The 27,105-nt window shown below is 37.6% G+C and overlaps 4 protein-coding genes across 11 annotated transcripts; 3 read left to right on the plus strand and 1 right to left on the minus strand.

Annotated features, from left to right (window-relative positions):
- The first annotated feature begins 4,669 nt into the window (after nt 1-4,669).
- On the plus strand, nt 4,670-7,200 carry LOC125219544 (peptidyl-tRNA hydrolase, mitochondrial-like). Of its 5 annotated transcripts, none has more exons than XR_007176163.1 (9): nt 4,670-4,893; nt 5,048-5,261; nt 5,343-5,410; nt 5,500-5,550; nt 5,629-5,702; nt 6,006-6,064; nt 6,185-6,261; nt 6,551-6,719; nt 6,874-7,200. XR_007176163.1 is itself a non-coding variant. In XM_048121554.1 (9 exons), the coding sequence occupies exons 2-8, from the start codon at nt 5,054-5,056 to the stop codon at nt 6,688-6,690; spliced, it is 669 nt and encodes a 222-aa protein (XP_047977511.1). In that variant the 5' UTR covers nt 4,670-4,893; nt 5,048-5,053; the 3' UTR covers nt 6,691-6,719; nt 6,914-7,200. The 5 variants fall into 5 exon arrangements, 3 of the variants coding, with proteins under 3 accessions (XP_047977511.1, XP_047977512.1, XP_047977510.1); XR_007176164.1 differs by having other exon boundaries at nt 6,914-7,200; XM_048121554.1 differs by having other exon boundaries at nt 6,559-6,719; nt 6,914-7,200.
- A 604-nt stretch (nt 7,201-7,804) lies between these two features.
- On the plus strand, nt 7,805-8,626 carry LOC125221201 (agamous-like MADS-box protein AGL82). The gene has a single exon (XM_048123326.1). The coding sequence runs from the start codon at nt 7,805-7,807 to the stop codon at nt 8,624-8,626; it is 822 nt and encodes a 273-aa protein (XP_047979283.1).
- Nucleotides 8,627-21,224: 12,598 nt separating this feature from the next.
- On the plus strand, nt 21,225-24,401 carry LOC125219086 (cytokinin riboside 5'-monophosphate phosphoribohydrolase LOG8-like). The gene is made up of 7 exons (XM_048120955.1): nt 21,225-21,396; nt 21,481-21,578; nt 21,681-21,711; nt 21,803-21,902; nt 21,979-22,049; nt 23,730-23,873; nt 24,177-24,401. Exons 1-7 carry the CDS (start codon nt 21,301-21,303, stop codon nt 24,252-24,254), a joined length of 618 nt encoding a protein of 205 aa, XP_047976912.1. The 5' UTR covers nt 21,225-21,300; the 3' UTR covers nt 24,255-24,401.
- On the minus strand, nt 23,596-26,739 carry LOC125219084. Of its 4 annotated transcripts, none has more exons than XM_048120954.1 (2): nt 24,677-26,739; nt 23,596-23,847 (listed from the first exon to the last, which is right to left on the minus strand). In XM_048120954.1, the coding sequence occupies exon 1, from the start codon at nt 26,338-26,340 to the stop codon at nt 24,682-24,684; it is 1,659 nt and encodes a 552-aa protein (XP_047976911.1). In that variant the 5' UTR covers nt 26,341-26,739; the 3' UTR covers nt 23,596-23,847; nt 24,677-24,681. The 4 variants fall into 4 exon arrangements, with proteins under 4 accessions (XP_047976911.1, XP_047976910.1, XP_047976909.1 ...); XM_048120953.1 differs by having other exon boundaries at nt 23,596-23,855; XM_048120952.1 differs by having other exon boundaries at nt 23,596-24,234.
- Between the last annotated feature and the right edge of the window lie 366 nt (nt 26,740-27,105).

Below are 27,105 nucleotides of genomic sequence, written 5' to 3' on the forward strand. Positions count from 1 at the left end.
TGCGACCCTTCGCCCCACCCCAACTTCAACCTCAGTCAAATAATGAGGTCGTAGAAGAATCTCTTGGTCTCCGGATCAGTTGACTTCTCGTACAAGGCCAAATTCTCCGAAAGTTGCTTCATCATCTGGACCTCTAGGGTATGAGTCAAAGCCGCCCTCGGTGTTGAGGGCACTGCTGTAGAGGTCGCAGCGGAGAATTGAGAGCCAGTTCTAGATTTTCGGATTGCGGCACGCTGGCCTTGCGGACGTGGGCGCCGAGAGAGTATGGAGGGGAGCTCCTCCTCCAAAGCATCATCGTTCAGGTCGAAGGCGCGTGAGTCACTATTACTGCTGTAGTTTCCGGCGACGCCCAGTCTAGTCCGTTTTGGCCCAGAGACAGGATCTTTGTCGATCAGGGTCCTGAATTTCAGGCAGTCTCTCAAAACGAGGTATCCGTCCCAGTAGGTAAACTTCGGCATACGACAACGCTCGTACGTCAGCTTCGGTGCGGCCGCTCTCAGCAAGGCGGAGTTGGGTCTCGTATATGCCACCGAACCTCTTCAACGCTTTAGTAATCCTTCCGAACTTCTTCCGGATCTGGCTAGTTGTACGCTCGACGCTCCCATCTGGTTTGAATTCGTTGTACACGTCGAGAACGCGATTTCAAAAGCAAACGTCGGTCTGATCCGTACCGATTATAGAATCGGTCGTGACCGCTAATCAGGCTCTCGCTACAACAAGGGATTCTTCATTGCTGTAGTATGTCGACCGCCGGCCTCCACCGCCATCGCCACCGCCGCCGCCACCGCGTCCGCCTCCACTGCCTCGCCTACCACTTCGGCCGCCACCTCCTCCGGTCCCCTGCTCTCCTTGGCGACCGGCGCCTCGACCACCGCCGCCGCTTCACCCCCCATCATTGCCGCCATTTCGCCCACCTCCGCCGCCGTTTCGCCCCCCAACGCCTTGACTTCGCACGTGACCGCCTTGAGTACCGGACACCGGGGTCTCTGGTGGTGTTCCCATCAACTGTTCCAACGTGAATCTATCAGATTCAGATAGAGGGGATTGGGTGTATTGGAATTGAGAGGATTAGAATTGCTGAGAAGAGTTGTTGATCGCGTCCATATTGGGCCGGTAGTCACCGAACCCCGATTGGGGACGACCCACGTTCCTCTGCGGCTGAGAGGAGGACTAGCCCCAGAGTTGGGGTGTCTGTAGCCTCGGCGGCGGCGATTGTGGACTCCACAGGTGGGTTGAAGGGGGGGTCGGACTCGATCTCCACGGTTGGGAAGACGAAAAATTGCCAAATCCCGATTCTCCATAGCCGGGAGAATCATCTCCACCTTGCATTTTGTAGACTTTGAAAATGGTAGAGATTGAAATTAGGGTTTAGAATTGAGAAAGATAAAAAAAAGGGAGGAATATAGTATTTATAAAAACAATTTTCGAAATAAAAAAAAAAAAAACAAAAACAAAGACAAAATCTGACCAAGGGCCGCGGCTCTCGGCCCTTGCAGTGGCGGGCCGAGCAGCGTGCCCAAGAGCCTCGGCCTGGCCGAGTGCTCAGCCATCGCTCGTCCACTCCCCCAGGCCCCGTCCTCCTCTCGGCTCAGTAGTGGGGGGCCGCGCCCTGCCCAAGCCCGGGCCAAGGGCCGCGGCCCTCCCACTGTGGACGCTCTAAGAGTGACCACAATGGTGGCCCTCTTGGGCATGCCCAAGCCACCATTTGTTGGGCATGCCCAACAAACTTGGCCCTGCCCAACAAACTTGGCCACATTTGTTACATTTTAATTTTAGCTATAATAAATATTATTTGCATATAATAATTAAAACACATAGTAAATATTATAACAAAATTTTCGCTGTAATATTATAAAAAGGAAAATTATACAATGAAAATTTTCGATACAACACGAACAATAAAGAGAACCCATATCACGTTGCGCCCCCTCCTCTACGGTTCCAGACCTCTTCAACCAAATCAGCCTGCAGTGTTGAATGTGATATTTCACTCCGCATATCGGTGAAGCACTGAATCAAGTATTCATTACTGCGTGGTACACCCATATGCATGGGAGGGGTTGCAATACCGTGACTTGTGTTAGCACCATCTTCCGGTGCCCAACGCTCTGTAACAAAGCCTTCATCATCAATTATCATATTGTGCAATATGATACACGCAGTCATGATGTTTGCGACATCATTTTCGTGCCATAGTCGAACCGGACACCGTATAATGGCCCATCGAGCTTGGAGGACTCCAAAAGCTCGCTCAACATCCTTCCTAGCACCCTCTTATTTTTTTGCAAAATAGGTCTACTTCGGCCCAACTGGTTGTCGGATCGTCTTGACAAACACGGGCCAGCGAGGATATATTCCATCGGCCAAATAATATGCCCTGTTGTACTGCGTGCCATTGGCCACGAAGCTGACCTGCGGACCCTCACCCCGGGACTCATCATTGAAGAGATGCGATGATTGTAGAACGTTGATGTCGTTGTTCGACCCAGCGACACCAAAATACGCATGCCAGATTCGCAAGCGGTAGTCAGCAACGGCTTCAAGGATCATCGTGGGATGTCGCCCTTTGAACCCAGAAGTGAATTGCCCCTTCCAAGCCACCGGGCAGTTCCTCCAGTCCCAGGGCATGCAATCGATGCTGCCCATCATGCCCGAAAAATGATGCACAGTCCCGTGCATATTTATCAGTCTCTGGCATTCCTCGGCCGTTGGTTTCCGTAGATACTCCCCTTTGAAGATTTCTTTGATACCCTTGCAAAACTGTCTCAGCGTCTTAAGGGCAGTCGTTTCGCCCATCTGCAGATATTCGTCGAACATGTCAGCAGGACCGGCATAGGCAAGCTGCCTAATTGCCACCGTGCACTTTTTATATGTCGACAATCCGGGTCGACCGGTGGCATCATGACGCAAGGTTAAGCATCTGTACTGCTAAGACAAACAATACGCAATGTGGATGAAGAGTCGTTGCGACATTCTGAATCGCCGACGAAAAATCTCCGGCGGATAACGGGGGTTATCGCCGAAGTAGTCTTCCATCATCCGCTGGTCGGCTCCGGCATGGTCACGGTTGATATACCGTGTTGAAAAATAGTGTAGCCTTTACACGGGTAAACTCTTGCTATTACAAAAGAACCAAAAACTAGAAGGTAAATAAAACAAAGTAAATACAATAAAAAGGATCAAGATGCAAACTATAGTCTTCTTCAAGTCGAATCGAGGTATCTCTCTCTCCGCAAGACGAGATACGCCCCGGCTAGTGCTCACGGATTGGCGCAACGTCCCCAAAGATGAAACGACTTTCCTCCTACCGAGTTGAAGCACCTCAAACTCGTAGGCTCCGACGAACTTGAATTGGAGGCGAGAACCAAGCAATGCAATGCTCCTATATGCGAACTAGAATGCTTGAGAGCTTAGAGAGAAGAGAGAATGATTGTTGGTGTGTTTCCATCTCTCAAATCCACACCTATTTATAGGATAGGAGTGACTATATGAGAGGTCTCGGCATTAAGGCACCTCATAAACATTTTGGAGGTTACACAACATGAAAGGCCAAGAGATTTGGAAAATGAAAAGCTTAAAGCTTTCCAAATTTCCTCACGTTTTTTCTAACACCGGCGACGGTAAATCGGCCGCGGGACGGCCGCCGCCGCCGCCAACGCCGCCTCCTCCTCGTCCGCTTCAGCTTGCACCGCTGCAACGAGTTCTTCGAACTCCTCATCGATCGCTCGTTGAAAATCTTCATTGTCGGAATCCATGTTTTAAAACTTAAATTGAAAAATTGGAAAGAGTGGAGTTTGGTTTGGGGTAAAAAAATGGATGAGAAATGATGAATATAAATTTTTTTTGAAAAATACAAAAAAAAAAAAAAAATCGGTGGCCAAGGGCCGCGGCTCTCGGCCCCTGCAGTGGCGGGCCGGGTCGCGTGCCCAAGAGCCTCGGCCTAGCCGAGAGCTCGGCTCTCTCTCGTCCACCCTGCGGCTCGGTAGTGGGGGGCCGGCGCCCTGCCCAACTCCGGGCCAAGGGCCGCGGCCCTCCCACTGTGGACACTTTTAGAGAAATACTTCCTCCGTTCCATAGTAGTAGAGTCATTTTTCCATTTTGGCACGTTCCATAGTAGTGGACTCATTTCCATTTTTAATAAAAGTCAACATATTTCTTTTCACTTACTTTTCATTCTCTCTACTTTTTCCTCTCGCATACTTTTTATTTAATACATTACACATATTTTTCTTAATCTCCGTGTCAAAAAGAAATACCTCCACTGCTATGGTATCGAGAGTAGAAAAATGAAGATGGATGTCTTCAAGCCGAGATGTTCTAATTACATAGAGGAATAAATTACTCCCTCCGTCCCGGCTAAAATGACACATTACTTAGCTGGCACGAGATTTTAGGAGTTATTGGTTAAAGTATTTAATTGGAGAGAGAAAAAGTTGGTATAATATTAAAATAGAAAGATAAAGAAAGATTAATATTTTAATAGGAGTGAGAAAAAGTGGTTGAGTATATTAATCGGAGAGAGAAAGTTTCTAAAAAAGAAAATGTGTCATCTTAATTGGGACAAACTAAAAAGGAAAATGTGTCATTTTAAATGAGACTGAGGAAGTAGTTACATAACAAATTTGTTAAATAATTAAAAAAATACTACTACAGGAAATTAACTAGTGGAAGATGAGAGTTTGATTGAAAAAAAATAAAAAATAAACTAGTAGAAGCCCATTTGCAGTACCCGATTCTATCGTCTCGGCCCGAACCAGCCGCCACCGCCTATTTCCTTTTGCATCGCCACCGCCACCGCCACCGCCGCCGCCGCCGCCAACAAACAGTTTGCTCGGTGACAGAATCACAAGCCACCTTTGCTAGCTTCGGCCGTATTCCGGAGAGTTTGACTGTGTGAGTATAAAGAAATACCGGATTAAGATTTATGAACTACTATTATGGATTCTAACTGGATTAGGGCATTTATTTGGAATTTGTGAACTCTTTTCAATTTTTAATTGCCATTTCCCAATTTATGACATCCTTCTGTAAAATTGTTGCAACACAGCGAATAATGCTTCTAAGGCAGATTCCAAAGCGTTGCATTTACACCGCCGCCGCATTGCCTGAACCGCGACCTTGGCTTTTCGTGGGTTTGGGCAATCCAGGCGACAAATTTATGGGCACCAGACATAATGTGGGGTTTGAATTCATTGATGCATTTGCAAAATCACATCGGATTGCGATGGACTCTGTGCACTGCAAAGCCATATTTGGAAAAGGCACGTTATATATGATTGCTTACACCTGTGCTAAGAATTTAAATCACTTTGATTTTGTAATTAGCTGAATGTGGTTTTCAGGTATTATAAATATGGTTCCAGTTTTCTTGGCAAAACCTCAGACTCACATGAACTTAAGTGGTGAATCTGTAAGAGATTCAATGAGACTTGTTAATGGCTACTCTGTTTGTGTGTGTGCTGCTGAACTAGTTAAGTTAACATTCTTTTTTGGTGGCAGAGTGGTCCTCTTGCAGCCTACTATAAGCTTCCCCTTAACCGAGTTCTAGTGGTATGCACGAAATTTGTGTTTCTTACTATTATTGACTTGATACGTTTTCATACTGATGCCTAAATATTTCATTTTTAGCTTCATGATGACATGACTTTGCCCTGTGGAGTTCTTCGTCTGAACCCCCTTGGAAATCATGGATGTCATAACGGGTAATATATAGATTTAGTGGTGAATTGTGCTAATTGGTTATTTATTTTCTTTCGTGCTGGATTTCGTTACTAGTAGAGAAGATAGATGCCTTAAATTTCTCATCTTTCAACTGAATGTTATAAGCCTATTCATGACAAAGTTTTAGGTCTCTTTAGTATATTTTACTTTGTTTGTGGCTTCCGTCATACTGTTGTGCAAATTTAAAGGCCATTGTTATGAGAAGGAATTGTTGGATTTTGTCCTGTGGTGAGTGGGACTTTCTTTCTGCTGTTTGAGCTTTACGATCCATCCGATTTTTCCAGAATGAAGAGTGTTATCAATCATTTTCGTGGGAATAGAGAATTTCCTCGTTTAAGAATCGGTATGTTGGTTTTTCCCAACTAAGGAATCTCTTACGTCTTTTCAACTGCAAATAACACAATTTCCTACGTCTTTTTAACTGCAAATAACGGAATCAAGTGTGATTCTTTTGTTTTATTAGGTATTGGGAGACCTGCCGGTCAAATGGATCCAAAAGCATTCTTACTCCAAAAATTTAATGTCAGAGCTCGAGAGAGGGTATGTCTAGGTGCTCATATTTTCTTAAAGTAATATGTTAGTGCGCTTTACATGGTAGCCTTGATGCTCATGACTCATGCATAAAGGACTTTAAAGGAAGGAGAACCTGCCGTGCTACAAATAGCTCGTATGATCTATAGTTAGTTTTTGCATGATTTAGTGAGAGAATTTTGAGCTCTATACTTGATAATACTTAGCTTGAATAGCCTTAACATTGATAGTTTGTTACTATTTGTGAATGCATCTCTGATATCATATAGGCAAAGGTTCATTAATATTCCCCTTTTAGAATGGCAGATTGATGCTGCATTACAAGAAGGTGTCGATGCTCTAACGCAGGTGTTGTCCAAAGGCCTCACAGAGAGTGCACGATGCTTCAACAAGGAGCAGAAATACAAACACTTGAGACTACAAACCATGCCAGTATGACAGAAGTACTCAAGCCGAATTTCATGAATGTTAGTATTTTTTTTTCAAAACCTTCAAATTGGATATCAGTATGACATGCCACTCATTTTTATATAAATGCATTCATCAAGAAGCTGTGAGGTAATATTTCTTTCTGAAAACAAATTTTTCTCTTGCATTTGGCTTTTCTATTTCATTGTCTAGGACATTGAGTTGTTGGCAACGCGAACACCATCGTTTGCAGACTTGCTGCAAAGCCAGAGGCCAATGGAGTTAGTTCCTGTAGCATATTCACAACTCAAAGTAGCTGATACCTCGAAGGAAAACAGTGCGTCGTGTAGCTTCACAAGGAGCTGAGACGAAGAGGTGTGGAAATCACATCAAGTCAAGTGCTGCAGTTGATGCGCAGCGTATAGAGTCGCAAATATAGTACTCCTATATACCTTTTTTTTTTCTTTTCCTTTAGATGATGCATGGGTTTTTAATTAATTACAAATATAATTAACTGCTAAAGTAGAGCGGCTTTTGGTATGTGTTCGTGTAGCTAAACAGTACTATTACAGTACTATTCCCTAGATGGTAGTTAAAATTTGAACATCGTTAGTATTGTTATTAAAAGGAATATTTTATTGAACATATAAATGGACTCTTTTTAAAAAGGTGACTAATTCGTAAGTGTAATAGTACTACGAAATGCAGCGCAAGAAAAGGAAATTACCATAAAAACAAAATCATTTCTAAAATTGATTCAAAAATTTAAATGAAACAAAACTACTCCCTAAATAGAAAATTGAAAACAAGTAAAACAAATAAAAAATTATTTAACTCATCTATTTTCATTCATTGATCAAACTTGCTGAATAATTTTCATTAAGATTCTCGTTCAATTAATAATTTGCTCTTTATTCTTTAATTGAATAAAACTCGTACAGTATTAAATGTACTACCATAAATAATTTGACGTGTTTGCCATTAAAGATTCTGTTACCAAAAATTAGACAAGGCAAAATCTCCTTAATTTAGGCAGTAGAATAATCTGTCAATAAGGAAATCTCCTCCTTATAAAAGCAGAAAATAACAAACCCATTTTTCACACCAAGCCTCAATTGAAAAAAAAAAATCAAAGTGAAGCAAAATGGGGAGGGCAAAGTTGAAGATGGAGTTGATCGAGAAGGAGAAATCACGAAACACAACGTTCAAAAAGAGAAAAGAAGGGCTAATCCGCAAACTGAGCGAATTCACGACTCTGTGCGACGTGAAGGCCTGCATGATCATCTACGGGCCGAAGCAGAGCCGGCCCGAGATCTGGCCGCCTCAGAACCCGGAGCAAGTGAGGCGCATCATCGAGCTCTACAAGTCGAAAAACAGCGGAAGCGTGAAGAGCTTCGACGTGGCGGAGTTTTTCAAGGAGCGGAAGAAGCAGATCGAGGATGAACTCAAGAAGCTGAAGCGGAAGAATCAAGAGGCCAAATACCCGACCCGGCCCGACCACCTCAACGTGTACAACGAACAACAACTCCGCCATCTCCACGCCGCGCTGACCAGCAAAGCGCAGTGCGTGAAGTCTAGAATCGAAATGCTGAAGATGAAGCAGAGGCCTCAAACAGAGCAGCAGCTTATGAATATGAACCCGATGCTAATGGATCATCGCCGACTGCATCCTAGCCCCGTGATGATGGGGATTGGAACTAGTAATGCGGCTAATATGCAAATGCAGCGCCAATTCTACTACGAGTCGGGAAGCGGATTTTATCAGCCGTATTCGCAGTACATGGTGCAGCCTCCGCAGCAGCAGCAGTCTTACTTGCTGCAGGCGATGGTGCAGCCGCAGATGCAGTTTTTGGGGAATCAAGAGGAGATGATGATGATGAGAAATCAGACGGTCAGAGCTCACAATCTCAATCAGGATGGAGTCAAGTATGAAGATTTCACCACCAACAGGATGTTCTCTTGCTAGGGTTTTGGTTTTTTTATTTTGAACGAGTTTTTTGGATTTCGATTATTAGGGTTTAGATTTTCTTACACCATTTCATGTTTTGTTTTTATTTTATGGCCTGCTACAATTTTTGCTACTTACTAAGATTGTTATTTATTCAAGTTCCAAATTATTTCTCTACACATGATGATATTACTAGTTAATTTTGGTTTTACGTTTATCTTATAACGGAAATTTTAGTCTCCTGTTTAATGATACATCTATCTATAAGGTTTAAGTAAATGTTTGAAGAACTCATATTAAATGATTAAATGAACTCAAAAATTGTTTATCAGCTTTGAAATTAAGCTATCACTAATTAGGGCTTGAGGCATGTATCCCTTAGCTGTTCTATTATTTTTTTCAATTTTTGTTCACTGTTGTTTGTGAAGGAGGAGGAGAATCAGCTGATTTATTTTTATTTTTTTTTCAATTTTCGTTCAATATGCTCGAGGAGGAGAGGAATTGCCTTTGAGGCTTCACTTATTGAGAAAAGATCCGCTGCATCATTAATATGGGCGTGTGTGAGCGACTAAATCACACGTAGGCCACTTTTCCATAATTTTAGAATTTTACTTTCTTTTATAACTTTACTTTTTTTATGTTTTTAGTTATAGTATCTTTCTTTGTTTTAAATACATGTTTTCTCCTGGGGTGTGTTTGGTTCGGCCTTTACCATTACTCAAGAAAAGGGTGGAGGTTGGTTTGCAAAGTTCTTTTCTTGAGTAATGGTTTCTTGTACAATTGTTTGGTTTGTCAATTAAGTATGACCCAATTGTGTTTTCTATGTTTGGTTTGTCATATTGTCATATTCATAAGAACAATTTCCACCTGTGCCATCCAATTTTAAATCACATGCTTAGCCGCATTCAAGATGTTGCTCCCATTGCTCCCAATCCGAGAACCAAATGCTTGAATCCCTAGCTAGCAAGCGGTATCTGCTATGCTCCGGCTCCGGCGGTGACTGCTGTCTTCACCAAACGAGAGCAGGTGGCGAAGTTGGCGGAGAGGTTGTCGACGGAGGCCATCTGCGCTGCGGCAACCCGCACGGTGTTGGTTATGGCTGCTGCTTTCCTATAAAACCCACTCGGCCGGCCGATAGAAGAGGTTATCCGACAGTTCTCTGGGGACGACGGAGGGGTTTTCCGTCAAATTAGGGAATTTCCGCTGTTGATTCAAAAAAAATTAGGGCTTTTCCTACTAATTGTGTCCGACCTTGGGTGTGTGCGGCGACCTTCTCACATGATGAAGTTTTATGCAGAGTATTTGCTACCGTCTTCGTCGGAGAGCTTATAGAAAACGTGAATGGAGGAAGGAAAGCTTGAAGAATTTTTATTGCGTAGAAGGAATAAATGTGGTTGTTGGGGATAAAAAGGAGGATTATATTACTATATTAGTAAATGCAGAGTATTTAATTGTTTTGTGAAAGTGATGAGTTATGGTATCAGAGGTTTTTGGGAAGAATTGCTAACTGGCGAAAATTGCATTTTAAGGCGGGCCTTGGTCCTTTTACTCAGGCCGTTCAAAAACGGTATATTTCAAACCAAACATTAGAAAATGTCAGAAATCATCCACTAACTGTCCCTAAACGCCAAACCAAACACACCCTAGATTTTTATTACTCCATAACTTTCAAAGTGCCGTCTCTCTCGAGGAGTGCTAGCATAAGGTTAGTTTTAAGCCTTGGTCTTTATATATGCTTGGAATTTCTTACATAATTTACATGTTTTCTAGTTTTACTTGTTTATATCGTATATGCTTATTAATTTTATTAAATAGTTTCATGTTTTAATTGTCTCTTGACTGAATCTATACTTGTAATGATACCAATTAGGAACCACCAATTAAGAACCTCCGGCTTATTATAAAATTATCAATTTGTGTTTTCTAATTGTTTCTATTATTATGTTTGCTTACATTAATTTTTTGAACGTATTTTCTTAGTGTTATGAGTGAAAATATGAACGATCAATTATATATTCCTCAAGTTGCAAATGATCGAAAGCCAGAAATTGGAATGAAATTTGAATCAATAGATGATGCGTTTGAATTCTACAATCAGTATGCACGTGAAGCTGGTTTTAGTGTAAGATATAGCAATAGCAGAAAAGATAAGATGACAAACGAAGTTGTTTGGAAACAATTTGTATGCTTTAAAGCTGGTCAAACAGATGAAGCTCGTTCAAGAAATCGAGCACCAACTGGTCGTCCGATTCAGATAAGAGCTCGTGGTGAAGTTAGAACTAATTGTAAGGCAAAGATTTCCATTGTCAAGCAACAAACTGGATCTGACTGGAGTGTTAGCGTCTTTATGGAAGGTCATAATCATGGACTCTCTACTCCGTCAAAGGTGCATTTATTCCGATCACACTGTAGTGTTTCTGATGTGAAGAGAGTGTTGACTCAACAATTTTCAGAAGCTAATATACCAACCTGTCAACAAATGCAACTATTGGAGATGGATTCTGGGGGGCCCGAAAGTGTAGGTTGCACAGAAAGAGATATCAGGAATTTAGAGAGAGAATTAAGGGAGGAACAAAAGGGGATCGATGCTGAAACTTTGATAGAATTCTTTACTTCCGAGAAGGAGAAAAATTAATCATTTTTCTTTGACTATGAGATAGATTCAGATCATGTATTCAAAAGATGTTTTTGGGCAGATCCTAAATCAAGGAGGGCTTATGGAGCATTTGGTGATGTTGTTGTGTTTGATTCCACTTATAACACGAATAAGTATGGAATGATTTTTACACCTTTCGTAGGGGTTAATCATCATCATCAAATGATAGTTTTTGGTTGTGGATTCTAAGTGATGAGAAGACAGAATCGTATATTTGGTTGCTTAATAAGTTTATGGAAGCTATGCCAAGTGATGCACCAAAAGCAATCATTACTGATCAAGATCCTGCTATGACGAAAGCACTTGCACAAGTTTTGCCAGAAACAGTGCATCGTTATTGTTTGTGGCACATATTGAACAAATTTCCAGACAAGATTTCTCCAGTGACTTTCCGAGATCATTATCAGAGCATAAGGAATGTTATTAAAAATTCAACATCTCATGAGGAATTTGAGAATGGATGGGAAGAGGTTATTAGATGTGCTAACTTGGAACAAAATAGTTGGATATTGTTGATGTATGAATTGCGGCATAAGTGGGTTCCGACATATTTTAGTCATGTATTTTTTGCTGGGATGTCAAGTAGTCAGAGATCAGAGAGTTCGCATTCATTTTTTAAAAAGTATGTCTCCCACAAGAATTCATTGATGGATTTTATCACACGATTCAATCGGACACTAAGACGTCAAAGACACAATGAGTTGGTTGCAGACCATGTTGACATGAATGAGCAACCAAAAGTCAAAACAAATTGGCCGAAGGAAGCTCAAATGGTTAAAGTGTACACGAAAAAAAATGGACGGAATTTCAAGATGAAATGAGTCAAAGTCAAGGTTACTTTGTGCAACAGGCCTCTACCAGAGATGATATTGTGATTTACAATGTGATGAGTTTCCAAAGTAGTTCGTCCTCAAAACCAAGGCTACTGATGCATGATAAAAATAGTGACCATATCTCATGTAATTGTGGGAAATTTGAGTTTGATGGTATTCCGTGCAGACATATGCTAGCTTTCTTCGTGTCAACCAAATATTTGAACTACCTGACAAGTATATCCTTAAGCGATGGACACGAGATGTAACAGCCCGACATTTCTAGGGTATAATAAATACGGCGACTGTTAACTAGGCGAACTTAAGACATCAAGAAAAGTAGACTAGGGTTTCAATTGAAGAGATTTGACCAAGTATTTAATGAAGCATCAAGGCATTGAGTCAACGGCTAACTCACGAGAATCAAAATTTAATAGATATAATGGACTAAGCTCAAAAGTCAAAGGTTTAGCGTAACTCCAACAAAACGCAATAATTCCCATTATTCCAAATCAAAGAAACAAGTTCAAAACAACCTAAGATAATAAGGTTTCCAAATATTCAGCGGAAGCATTTCAAGAGAAAGCGAAGCCATGTATGAGGACACGACTACACTCAAAATCCCAACCATCCATATTATTTGATTCACCCATCTCAACACCACCGACCGCCCATCGCCGCTCAACCTGCACATAGGGAAAACACATGCAGGGCTGAATATTTTAAACATACTCAGTGGACTCATGCCAAAACATTTTATAGTTATGCCACCCTTACCATAGTGAACTCGAGGTTTTGCATTTATTTAAAGATAAGCATCGAGTATCACAAAATATATCATGGACTGGCCAGTCAAACAATACCTCCCATTTTCTCATCAATCATCATTTCATATGGTGCGACGAAGTGTGGCCACACTTTCGCCCACGAGATCGGCCGACTAGCAAGGACGGCTCCCGATCTCCAAAGTGTACACTAGCCTGATAGGGTTTGCGGCCCTACTCAGACCCGAATTCGTTTTTTTATAGCCCTTTAGCCTAATGGAGCGTACTCACAATTTAGGCATCAGGCACACACAATATCCAAAATAATTCATAGGCATGGCATAACAGTTTAATCCACCCTTATTGCTCCACTTTCATATATTTGCAACATAAGAGAGTTTAGAATAAAGCCCACCTCGATTTCCTTCGAGTTCAAAAACGCACTTCTTCTTGTTACCACACCGGGAACGCGAACTATCACCTTTAGTTCATATATTTCAAATAAGTCTCAATCATGGATCAAAATCATGCATGTTCTCACGTTTCCCTTTCCCATCGATTATTTTCAATATTCCAATCAAAATCAAAGTACGATTATCATATCGTTTTCATTCACACAACAACTCTAGATTTATCATCAAATCGTGTCACGCATGAGTGTTTCCACATACAACACACGCACACACACACACAACAACGCATGTGCACGCCCACCGAGGCGGGCACACACACACACACACTCGGTCACACACACACACACTTATCACATGCATCCAAAATTTCACTGATTAAATTTCCCCTTCACTCGATCTAAATGCATGTGGACTCAAGAACACCGATTGATCGGTAGAAGAAGAGAAGATCAAAATAAAAGTACCTTTTTCAAAAGAACAATCGGTAGGAAACAAGTAGAATCTTGATTCTTCAACAAAATCTTGAATTGCAGCTTCAATTCTTCTCCAAAAGATGAAGAATTAATGGAGAAAATTTGGAGAGAATGGAGAAAAGGGGTGGACGAAAATATGGAGGAGTGGGCGACGGTTTTTGATGAATTAGGTTTAGGATTTTCACTCCTTATTTATAGAGTGCAAGATATACTCTAATAATTAAATAAATCAAGATTTGGAGAAGATATGGTGGTTAAGTGGGTTAAAGTGGTAGAGAAAAATAGGAAATTTCGAATTCTAGGCTATTAAATTAGCCTATGATTTAATTTGAATATTTCACGGAGTAGAATAAAATATCACGAAGCAAGAAAAGAATAATAACCTCCCCAATTTCAAAGGAATTAGGCGTGTAGTTTGACTTCTTCAAGAGGGATTTAATAATAATCCTAATTAAATTAGGATATGGTAAGATTTTCTTAGATTTGGCAAGATATGCTAGGATATTTGAATTTATTTATGGGAGAGAATAAACAAGGGATCAAATAATAGAATAAAATAATCCATTCTCCCATAATATAAGGGATTTTCGAAAATCCCATTATATGACAAGGGTTTCGAAAATTTCATCACCAAAATAAGGAATATTCGGACTTTGGATTTAATTTGGATAATTATCCCAAGCAATAATTAAATCCAAGAAAAATAGGATTTCTTTCCAATAAATAGGAGGGGTCGAAAATTCCACATACTTAAATAATGCTCCTATTAAATTCTCACTCATCCCTTAGGGAAATAATTCACCACAATTATTATTTCACCCCGCATCAAAATATCCACATATTCGGATTTCACCTCTACTTCACATTTTTCAACGACTTTGACCATTCCACGGCCACGTCATATTTTCCACAATATTGACTATTCAATAGCCACGTCACATATTCAACAAGTTTGACTATTCAACGCAAACTCAACTCCATATCGCAATTAGGTCACATAGAATATTGCAATTAATTCACTCATCAATTAATCCACATATGTCATAGCATTAAAAGCATTTAATGCAAAAATTTTCACATCCCAAAAAAATTAGGGTTCAAAAAATGGGGCGTTACACGAGAAGCAAAGAATGGTGTTGCTTATATATTAGATGATGAAAACTGCAATGATGATCCAACAAGATTTTTGATCTCACGACGAGCCAAGTAATCTTATAAGGCATCAACACTAATTGATTATGCATCTTTGACTGACGAGGGGACAAAGTTTTTGGATGAACAACTTGATTACATACATGGTAAAATCAAGGAGATGGGTATTAGTCCAACAACTATGCACAAAAATCAAACAAGGAAGAGCTTAGATAAAACTAAAACCATTGGTGATCCTTCTAAGATAAGATCAAAAGGATGCGGTAAGCGAATGTTATCATCAAAAGAGAAGTCAATTTTAAAGACTAGGGCTTGTCGTGGCTGTGGACTACGTGGTGCATCACATGATAAACGTAATTGCCTGAAGTTGCAAGATAGGTATGTATATTATAGTTGAGTTCCATTATTTACATTGTTTAATTTTTTAAATGACCAATAAATTTAATTTACTATTTTTGCTCTTATCTTTATATTTCAGATCAGTTGCAGATGACCATCACGACCAGAGACGAAGCCAGAAATTTTACACTGGGGGGTCCAAAACACTATTATTAACTGGTAGATATTTTTCAGTCGGCATCAATATAGCCGAAAGCAGCTGCGACTTACAGTGCACGAGTGGGCAATAGATTAAGATGGCTATGAGAGGGAAAGAATTAGAGATAAAGTAGTAGAAAACAGTGATATATATGTGTACTATCGTTAAAAGCAACATAAATATCAAAATAGCATATAATGTAATTAAAAAGCGGTTGGGACACCTTCAAAATTGCTATTAATAAACTACTAGTACTATATAATTCTCCTTCCGTCCATATAAAATGGTCCCTCTTTGTGGAAGACATGAGTTTAATGAGAAATTGGTAAAGTCAGAGAAAGGAGATAAAAAATCAACAAAGTAAGAGAGAGGAGAGAAAAAATCGATAAAGTAAGAGAGTGAAAGAGAAAAAAGTAAGGGATAGAAGAGAAAAAAGTGGATAACCCTTTTTGAAATGAAATTATTTTTTAGAAACAACCTAAATGACAAAATGAAACTATTTTTTAGGGACGCAGTGAGTATCATTTTTTTCACATATCTATAATTAACATATAAAGAATTCTATTAATGAATTAGTATTGTTTAAAATAAAATTTACTGATTTTTTTATAAAATAATTACTTGAGTATCATACAAATGTTATACTCCTATAGATATTCATTAAAATAATAAAAGAAATGAAAGTACAACAAACAGTGACTAACATTAAATTAATCAAGTTAGGTACCAATTATTTGATATAATTGTCTTATGAACATAATCCAAATTTAGAAATGGAAATATAATTAGTACTAATATGTAAATGAGAAGTCTTTTGGCTGGCAAAGTATGTGAAAAGTGTGGGGTAGTTAAAATATTTGAATTATGCCAAAGGAAAGAACACGCAAAAAATACCGACTTGTGCCTTTTGTGGGATTCGAACACTGAACAACAGAGAGAGACCGCAAGCCAAACCAACTACGCTAAGGTCCAATCATGCTAATGGTATCAGTTTATTATATATATAGGTAAAATTTGAATAGCTGGGGGGCCCAGTGGCCCCCCAAGCCCCAATGTGGCTTCGTCCCTGATCACGACATCAATGAATATGCAAATGAAAAAGCTTGATGTCCATAGCTAGTGATTTTTTTTATTTTGTTTGCTTAGTGTTGCTAAGACAATATTTTAACTTTTTGATGAATTTATTATAGAATACATCTTATTTTTCATAGTACTTCGTGGTATCTAATTAGTTTCATCATTTCAAAGCCTATTGCATTCAAAATCTGAGTCCTTAATGATTTTTCTTCCAAAACTTTTGCAATACTAGTTTAAAGTAATTCGAAAACTAGTTTTACATTGAGACATTAAATCTCATTTAAATCATTAAATTGAAAAAAATAGCACTATCTTTTAAAATCATCAAAACTAAAGAGTAAAAAAAAAACGATGCAATTTTATTTTATCAGAAGCTAACCATGAAATAGTGTCTAGTTTAGGCGAAGAAAAAGTTAATTATGAGTAGTATTCATACGTGTAGAAAGATAAAGAATGAGAAGGAAAATTCATAAAAAAAGCTATAAAAGAAATAAATAATATTGCTTATATGGAAATAGATGAAAGGGAATTATATTCTGTTAATAAAATTCTAAAATTATGAAAAGTGGCCTATGTATGATTTAGTCGCTCACACACGCCCATATTAACGATGCAGCAAATCTTTTCTCTCAATTATTAATGGTATAACTTAGAGCTCCACCAATTATTTTATTAATAATGTTTAATTATTATTTTATTATATTTAATCGCATATTTAGTAATTTATTTTATTAATATAACTTATTTACTACTGCAGGGGAGTGATCAATTGATAACTTATCATTTAATTGCTAACTACAACTAATTTAAGGCCATAGGATTTTAGAAAACGTGTGGTCTACAATTTGCCACGTGTAATTTTCGATTTTATTAATAAAATAAAAACAGATTAAAAAAAATGCCAAATTAGGGCTTTAGATGAAAATGTCAATATAGTGTTTCGGAAATATCAACACAATGCTTTGAGAATGTCAATACGATGTTTTAAGAATGTTAACCCATTGCTTATATTGACATTCTACATATATTATATTGACATATTTTATATAGTATGTTGACATTTCTGCTTTACGAAAAAATTGAAAATTTTTTGAATTTTTTTTCAAATTTTGACGTCGGAACATATGCATATATGATATCGTTGGAATCCTTATAAAATTATCTTTAATTTGATATATGTTATATGAATTTAAAGTTTTGGGATTTCTTTTAAAAGTTAGTTATAACTAAACATGTAGTTAATTGACATTAATACCCCTATTGATATTTTATGGAATTAATCTTATGGCTTTATTGACGTTTTTTGTTGATCGTATTGATATTTCTTGGTTGATGATCTAGGCCCTTAATTTGAATATCTAATAACTATTATTTAATTGTAGTTAGCAATTAGGTATTGAGTTAGCAATATAACATTCCCCTACTACTGCATTATGCTATAATTAAATGTACTCCTAACTAATCAATTAAAAACGTGTAATAAACTAATATGGGCTAGCCCACTACTCAATAACTAACCTAATATTAATAGATTTAATTAGGCTAGTATTTCCTATTTTCTTCTTTTTTCCATCGATAGAAGTTTGCTCTATATTCTCTGGTAAGTTTTTTTCCATACTTTTTTCTTCTTGAAATTTTATTTTTCTTTCTTTCCTTTCCCTATTTGATAAATATAAAATGATTTAGACTTGAATCTAATAAATCACTATAAAGTGTTTTTAGTATAGTTTTAGTGTAAACCTATAGATAAGTAGTAGGAGTATATTTTAAGAAATGTGAGTAGTAGGTTGAAAAAGTTAAAGGAAGGTAGATCCTATTTTTCTAAACTTTATTAATTTTATAATGAAATGCGAGTAAGATAAAATTAGTGGAATGTGAGGTTCATTATAAAAAATAGTAAAAAAATAAATGTAAAGTTTATTGGTGGATGGAAGGAGTATAAAATTTGAAACTGAAATGTAAAGTCGAGTCCAGGGAGACTTCTTTGTGCAAGACGAGATACGTCGTACTCTCGATTCATGCGAGTCGTCCCTAGAGATATAATGATTACATCTTGTTCGTTGCAGTACAGTAGAAAGAACAAGCTTCAACTAATTGGAGAAGGCAAAGTGTTGAGCTTCAACTATGAAGGACGTAGAGGGGGAGAGAGCGGGTACGCCTCCTTATTCCTTATTTAGATATGTATATACTTTTTTAGTGATTTGAAGTTTTTAATTTATTTACTTATTATTATATAATAAAAATTTAACACTCCCTCAGTCCCATAAAAATATGGACAATAGATATGACACAAGAATTAAAATAAAATTAGTAAAGTAATAGAGATGTGGAGGATGGTATGGTAAAGTAAGAGAGATGATGAGAATGGTAGTTAAAATAGTGTTAGTAGATAGTGTGACCTACATTATTAAATTGATACTCCCTCTGTCCCTGAAAATTTGTCACATATTTCCTTTTTCGTCCGTCCCTAAAAATTTATCACCTTTCACTTTTACCATTTTTGGTAATGGACCCCACATTCCACTAACTCATTCTCATTCACATTTTATTTTAAAACTAATATATAAAAGTAGGACTCACATGCCACCAACTTTTTCAACTCACTTTCTATTACATTTCTTAAAACCCGTGTCGGGTCATATGGTGATAAATTATGGGGGGCGGAGGGAGTATAACTTTCTAAAAATGGAATGCACATATTTTTGTGGGATCGATAGTAGAAAATGCACATATTATTATGGGACGGAGGGAGTATAAAATTGAAAGTTAAATTTTTAATTACCTTTATTATAAAAATAATCAATGGAATATCGAATTAAGAGTCAAACAAATAGAACAATAAATATTTTATTGGGTTTTCGGGTCTGATCCTAACGGGTTGCGGATTAGCGCTAATCGAGTTGTAATTTTATCGGGTTAGAAATTTTTAACTCTAATCCTATAAATTTGGTGGGCTATTCAGACCAACCCACTAGTTGTGGACTGCACTGACATCCCTAATGTCAGGAATGTTATCAAAGTATTTCACCATTTCTTGAATTTGATATTGCTTTTATATGTTTATTGCAATTGTTTTCAATTTAAATTTCTCTATTAATTTTAAGTTTCTCTATTTGTTACAAAATTCATAAATTTTTAATTCGATTGACATATAATGTTTCCGTTCAATTTGGATTAGAATTTATCTTCTTCGTTTTTATTTTTATTGTAATCTTTTCTATTTTATTCGACAAATTATAGATTGTTTTTTCCCTTTTCAAAGTTATCATTTTCTTTTGCTCAAATTTGTTTATCATGTGTGAAGACAGATAAAATTCTGAGAGGGAAATCCGTTTGAATTAGTTAAATGAGTACTCCCTCCATCCGTTATTAGGGGTCCTTGTCACTTTTGCACATTCGTTTTGTAAAAATTATATACTAATAAATAGTAAAAGTGGAGAAATGGTAAAATAAGAGAGAGTATTGTTGAGAACTCCCAACATTATTCTCTATCTTACTTTACCATTTCTCCACTTTAACTATTTATTATGATTTTTATAAAATGAGTGCGCAAAAGTGACCGAGACTCCTAATGACGATGGAGGGAGTATTAAAGTAATAAAGTTGGAAGTTGGTGGTTTCCTCCAAATTAACTCATGTAGCAACTGAGAGGATGTATCTATAACAATATTCTGATCTTTCTCTCTCTCTCTCAAAAGTCAATTTATACAATATAGAGGATTGTGCATCCAATTTATATTGCCATTTTCATGAGCCATATACATTTTGATTGACACGTTATTGTTAATTAAAACACAAAGAAAAGTAGCATAAATGATTGAATCAGGTCTTTGAATTTAATTTATTTCAAATCGATCAAAAGCCATGATTATATATGTAACCACCCAAATAAAGTATGGATTAATAATATTGAATGGGAGGTGAAGCTCCAAAGATGGTGGGGGCTTCTTTCATCATTGCAGCTTCTGCACGCTTGGAACTTAACTCAGTAACCAAATTTGTGCTCCTCTCAAATATTTTATTTATTTACATCATGGCATAATAAGATATTTAATCAGCATGTAGGCATGCTGGTGATCACCATATTTTAACAGATACGAAAATATATAAATGCTGCAATTGAAAGATTTATGTGGCCCTCACTTTCCCAACTCATGATATAACAGTGAATAATGGATGTCTATGTCGATTCCATTTAGTTAATTCTATATCGAGGTTTCAATTTTGAATTATGTTAATTAAGAAATTGGAGAGTGGAATGAAATTAATTCTTTACAAGAAATTAGTTGTTAGTACTGTTTTTTTTTTTGTATGATCAGTCGAGTTAGAAGTTATTTAACGACAAAATTATGAAAAATTGAAAATCATAAAACTTATTATGGTGACCTTAAATTTTGACTAAAACTTAAAAGTAGTTATCTTGAAAAACAACATGCATGCCCAATGAGAGATGGAGTAGAGTAAGGACTAAGACCGGACATCATCTCCCAAGCATAAAATTCGAATCATCTAAATAGTAAAAATAATAAATGAAATAATTATACACTACTACTATAAGTTAGTAATTTGGTGGGAGAAGAAAAGTGGAACATTCTTTGACCCAAAAAACAATGATGATATTCTCAAAGAGGCCCAGAAATGGACCCTAAAAAACTTTTGCATTTATCACTTATCATGCATACAAGTATTGAATCGAATAGTAGGAGCATTTATTTTTTCAATAGAAAAAAAATAGCAGTATTTGAGGGTAGGATGGGCTATATATTAAGTTGAGAGATAGGGACAGGAGAGAATATAGAAAAAGGAAATGGTGAAATTCAAGAGGGTATGTGTTTTCTGTGGAAGTAATGTTGGATATAGAAAGATATTCAGTGATGCAGCTCTTGATCTTGGAAAAGAACTGGTAAAACATGCATGCTCATCAATCTCTCTATCTCTTTGATTATATTTTATATTTATATATCGAATACAATACGATACAATATAGGTGAAGAAAAAGATGGATCTGGTATACGGAGGAGGGAGCGTGGGGCTCATGGGTTTGGTGTCTCAAACGGTCTACGATGGCGGACGCAGCGTTCTAGGGTAACATAGCCTACCTTATTTTGTTTAGGACTTTAGGTCAATATGTATATACTTGAAAAAATAAGCTAATTAATTTGAATGTTTGATTAATTGTTTTTGTAGAGTTATCCCAACAGCTCTTGTCCCTGTGGAGGTAATTACATTAATTACATCATCTCCTCAGTGTTGGTGTTGGTATATATAGAAATTAAGATGAATGAATGAATGGTTGATGGATGTTGCAGATATCTGGTCACGCAGTGGGAGAGGTGATGGTGGTGACTGATATGCACCAACGCAAGGCGGAGATGGCTAGTCGAGCCGACGCCTTTATAGCGCTTCCCGGTAGCCAGATAAGTTACTACTTCAAATTAACTTCTTATTAAAATCTCATACTACTATATATTTTGATTTATGAAAGGGGGCTACGGAACTATGGAGGAGTTGCTGGAGATGATAACCTGGTCACAACTTGGGATTCACAACAAACCAGTAATCTCTAACCCTACATCTCTCTCTCTCTCTCAAATCTCAAATCATAAACATTGTACTCATATTAATTACTCACTCACTTCTTCAAAACCCCGCAACCTAAATAAATACTGCAAAATCAATCTATTATAAACCTACTTAGGTAGTAATTTCTAAGCATAATTTAAAAATTTTATGATTTCATTATGTTTTATTCTAGTAACTTATTACAATAATCTTTTTATATTTCAAATTCTTTAAAATTTAATATGGAGTGATTACTATATAGATATGTGTATCAAAACTAAACTACAAAAGACAAGGCACTACTCTTTTATTTTTTAACAAAACTCGAACCAAAGACCTTGGCCTCAGACATTAACTTCTCTATTGCTTGGTCAACTCTCATACAAAGCATATCCCCTTCATATACTTTGACATAGCTAAAACCTATGTGATACTCGAGCCAATTAACCCTCAACAATTTTAAAAAATATATAGGGGTATTTCATATTTGATATTTTCGTGTTATATATATAAATTTTGAAAATTATTATCATTGAATCAGCTATTTGATGATTTAGAGATTGATAACTTGTTAAATTTTAATCCCATGACCAATTCCTTTAATTTGCTTATTCGTCTCTGCTCCAAAATTACTATCAATAATAAAAATATAACTTTTCAACTTTTGATAAATTTATTACTGTAACTACCAGTTAAATTTTGATTTTAATTTTAATTATAAGATGTCTTTTCAGGCCCTCGATCTCGATGTAAATATCTAGCTCAATCCGGCATACCCAACTAGCATAGTTTCTTACTTTATTTAAAGGGATATTGGCCCTAATATCACAGAACTTTCAAAAAATTGGTTTTTTTCCATGAACTTTCAATTTGGCAATAATATCACGAACTTTTACCCGAGTATATTATTTCCCACTAGCTACAAAATTCCACATGTATTAATGGATTGAAGAACAATTTTGGAGGGTGTGCTTCAAGAAAATCGATCCTCAAAGATTGAAGAACTTGAAGCTATCGAAGTTGTTGTCGAGAAATTACGAAAAAAGTCCGTATCATGATATTATTTGTCAAAAAATTTTCGCTGGTGGAAAATAACAAACTCGGGTAAAAGTTCATGATATTATTTGCCAAATTGAAAGTTTGTGGAAAAAACCAAAATTTTTAAAAGTTACATGATATTAAATTAATGCCAATATGCCTTATTTTAATTATGAAGGAAGCCCATAATTTTAGTACTACTAAATTTCAATTGAGAGTGTCTTTATCTTATGAATGAATGAATAGACAAGAAAGGTAAAAATGAATGAAAAAATATGAATTTGGACTAGGCAACCACTCCACCACACTTGAGATCCCACCAAAACAATTTTGGTCGACTTGACCTATGCACAACACAAAATCCGCTAGTGGAAAAAGACATGTCGATCAACAAACTAAAGCTTTGGATAATTGCAACTCTTAATAAATAATGCAACCAAGATTTGACTTCTGATACAGCCTCCTGATGCATACATTCCAACAAATTTGCATTGAATTGTGATTTAAGACTAAATGATGCTCAAATTAAATAAACTTCTGATAAAAATACACAATTGTCAGCGTGTCTTCAATAATTCAATAATGTAAACATCAGGACTTTCTATCTTTGACAAAGTTTGTGTTTATCTCGAGCAGGTCGGGCTCTTGAACGTCGATGGATACTATGACTGCTTGCTTGGGATATTCGACAAAGGTGTCCAAGAAGGGTTCATCAAACACTCAGATAGAAATATAGTCATTGCTGCTAAGACTGCTGGAGAGCTTATACAAAAGATGGAGGTACTAATTAATTTTCTAACTCACATCACTTAAACCATAAAAACCAAAAATCCCTAAACCATCAATGCAAAGAAGAAGGAAAGAAAGAAACAATTTGCAAAAGTAGCCAAGAACAAGCACATTTAAGCAGCAAACCTCTTACATCATACTAGTACTACATAACATGAGCTGTATGTCAGATAAACCGAGCATGTTCTAGAAACTAGAACACGCCGTCTTATAATCTTACAGTCGAAACCACAATTTCATCTTATGCAGTTTAATTACTCGATGCCCACTGATCAGAATTTGGAACTGATGTAGGGCCATGATCCAGTGCAAGCCCAAGTAGCACCGAGTAGAAGTTGGAACGAAGAAGACCCTGAGACAGCAAACTTATAACCGTTGTGGACATTTCAAAGTTTTTGGTCTCACTAAAGCTTTTCTATTTATGGTACAGAGTTGTGTGTGAAAGGGAGAGGCAAAACAGGGAAAACATGTGAATGAATTTTTGCCCTAAATTGTAATGTTCCTCTTTGTTGTTGATCATTCCTTCAGGAAACTAAATTATAATGGAAGTAAACATATTTCCACATATATATAGTGACATTTTCCACTAGAAATTAACCAAAAGTATTTCGATACAGCATAGATGTATCATGAATGACAAGATCGCTATCAAAGTATACAACAAAAAATATCTGTAGGCACAGAGATCCGAAACAAACACTTTTCTTGAAAACAGATACAGAACAAGACTGACAAAAAAGGATATGTGAAACAACATACATAAAGAACGGAATAAATGGAATGTGCTTTTTAACCTGGTTTAGCACGTATTGATCCCATCCTTGCAATCTGCGGTCAAGTTATAGAACGTCTCCACCCTTGTCTTTGCTCGGAAAAGGACCTCAGTATCCACTTCGACCCTCATATAACCATCAAACTCAACCGGACGACCACCATTCAACAGAGTTGTCTCATTGTACCATTCACTCGCATTCCCCCACAAATGCTGGTAATCATCGAGCAAATGAACTTTGTAGTGGGATCTCAGCTTATCGAAGTAATTGTAGAAGGGTTCGTTCGTAGCAATGTACAAATTTCTCCAAGGTGCAACCGCCCCCTGTAGTTTAGCAACCAGGGCATCCGGTGAAGTATCTGCATCCAGATGAGGCCATAACTCCTTATTCTTCGCCTTCTCCCCTCGAACCACATGAACTGCATCAAAATCCCAATCCATACTCCCACTGATTGCTGAAACTATATTCATCAATCTTTTAGATTTCCAAAGCGCTTCCCACGGCCTCTCAATGTATTTAGCACTCGGCCCTTCACACACCCTATACCAATAATTCTCCGGCTCAGGAGCATCAAACTGCCTCCATATAATGGGAGTCTTATCTTTCCTCAGCTGCATCGGTGTCACCTTATAGCTAGCCACCTTCCTAACTGGGATTTTCCTCTTATGACTTCTGTCCCATCTCCTCCAGTCTTTCATGAACTCGCCTTCCTCCACGATTGAAGACACCTCTTTCAGATGTTCAAAATCAAAATAGAACCTAAAATCTTTCCCTTCCTCGTCCTTGTTGCTCTGTGTGTACGTAGAAGCTAAACAAATACTCAAATCCATCACAAACGTCCGGTTCAGAAACTGGGCCTCGCCAAGACCACACAAGAAGCTCCAGATAAAGTGATTCATTCCTTTGCAATAATCCCCTCCCCTCGAATAGTACAGATACCTTCCCTTCCTAAATTCCGAATCTGATCCCAACACAGGAATTGTATCATTGATCTCCTTGTCAACCATGGGAGAAAACTTACCACTTTGCCCCCTCCCATTCCCCCTAGATTGCATCCATGGACGACGCGCATTCAATCCAGAATGCCAGCGCCCCGGACGAATCACCTTATAACTACAATCATCATTATATCCCAACTTGAATCTCCTAAAATCCCTATACTTCCTCCAAGATTTCTCCTTTTTGTTCCTAAACCTCCACGCCACGTCACATTCATCCTCCTTAGAGCCATTCACCGGCGTCTGGTAATCCAGAAACGCAATAGCCTTAAACTGCCTCAAATTAAACCTCTGGATCGCAATCAAAACCCTAGGATCAGAGCAATTCACCACAGTCAAATCCTCACAACCAGATTTCAAGGTCGCATTTGTCCCAAGCTCCGACTCAGATTCCTCAATCGAAGATTCAGTAATCGGTGACAATGAGCCCTCAGGCGTCGCCACCGGAGAGGAAGCAATGTCCTCACCAGTTTTCAACACGGAATTATCGGTTTTAAAGGTGGCATTTTCGACGTCGGTGAAAATCTTAGTCAGAGCTCTCGACGACTCCCATGGATCAGGGGGTTGGTATGTGATGGCGATTACAGTGAAGACGAGCACAGAGAATGCAAACACAGAGAAACATACATTGCTAATTTGCTTTATTATATTCTGCCCAATGGGATCTGTTGGATTGAAGTCGTTCATTTGTGCAGAACCCTAATTCCACCGATTTGCTTAAAGGGGACTCATAAAAAAGAAATCTTTACAGAGACTGCAGATAAATTGAAGTCGAAGAGATTGCGGAGAAAGAGAATCGGAGCTTACAGTAGAGCTGAACTGAGTGGTGTTCTGTTCTTCAATTTTTGAATACAACCACCACCTCTGATCTGTTAATGCCTTCTTCCAGAAAACTAATTGATGGAGAAATTGGGATCTTGATTGACAAAAGAAGAAGAGACTTTTAGGATACAGATTTCGTAGAGAGAGAGAGAGAGAGGTGGAGCTTGGGTTGAGCCGTTGAGGTTTGATAATTAAGCAGCGATTTTACTGAATCTCATTGTCTCAATATCTGGAAGATTTCAGCAAAATATAAACTAGATCCTGGAAAGTGCAGTAAATGTAAAACAAGAGAGAGACCGAAATAAATTTTCAATTCAGACAGGAAAAAGTTAATAAATCGAGATCAGTGGATCCCACAGTTCCTAAGAGCATCCGCAATGGGTAATAGGTCAGCCATAGCGCCAATGCCATTCTCCTCCCCTGCCACGTCAGCAACACTCAAAACCACCTGCCACATCAGTTTAGCCATGCATAGTAGCCAAATTCGCATGATAAAAATAATTCAAAATATACTACATCTACGGAATTAAAATTACTAAAATACGGAATTAAATTTACGACACATATACGGGAAAAATAATCCATTCCATTAAAAAAAAAAAAAGTACAAATATTTTTAAAAAAAAATAC

Source organism: Salvia hispanica, chromosome 4 (assembly GCF_023119035.1).
Source record: "Salvia hispanica cultivar TCC Black 2014 chromosome 4, UniMelb_Shisp_WGS_1.0, whole genome shotgun sequence".
In the NCBI taxonomy this organism is placed as follows: Eukaryota; Viridiplantae; Streptophyta; class Magnoliopsida; order Lamiales; family Lamiaceae; genus Salvia; species Salvia hispanica.

Excerpts from the sequence above, each read along its gene's own strand:
- LOC125219544 (XM_048121554.1), top strand. The coding sequence starts at position 5,054 with ATGCTTCTAAGGCAGATTCCAAAGCGTTGCATTTACACCGCCGCCGCA. Across the intron at positions 5,262-5,342 it reads CAAAGCCATATTTGGAAAAG|GTATTATAAATATGGTTCCA; the intron begins GCACGTTATATA and ends TGTGGTTTTCAG. Across the intron at positions 6,065-6,184 it reads ATTTCCTCGTTTAAGAATCG|GTATTGGGAGACCTGCCGGT; the intron begins GTATGTTGGTTT and ends TTGTTTTATTAG.
- LOC125219084 (XM_048120954.1), bottom strand. The coding sequence starts at position 26,340 with ATGAACGACTTCAATCCAACAGATCCCATTGGGCAGAATATAATAAAG.
- LOC125219086 (XM_048120955.1), top strand. The coding sequence starts at position 21,301 with ATGGTGAAATTCAAGAGGGTATGTGTTTTCTGTGGAAGTAATGTTGGA. Across the intron at positions 21,579-21,680 it reads GGCGGACGCAGCGTTCTAGG|AGTTATCCCAACAGCTCTTG; the intron begins GTAACATAGCCT and ends TTGTTTTTGTAG. Across the intron at positions 21,712-21,802 it reads CAGCTCTTGTCCCTGTGGAG|ATATCTGGTCACGCAGTGGG; the intron begins GTAATTACATTA and ends TGGATGTTGCAG.
- LOC125221201 (XM_048123326.1), top strand. The coding sequence starts at position 7,805 with ATGGGGAGGGCAAAGTTGAAGATGGAGTTGATCGAGAAGGAGAAATCA.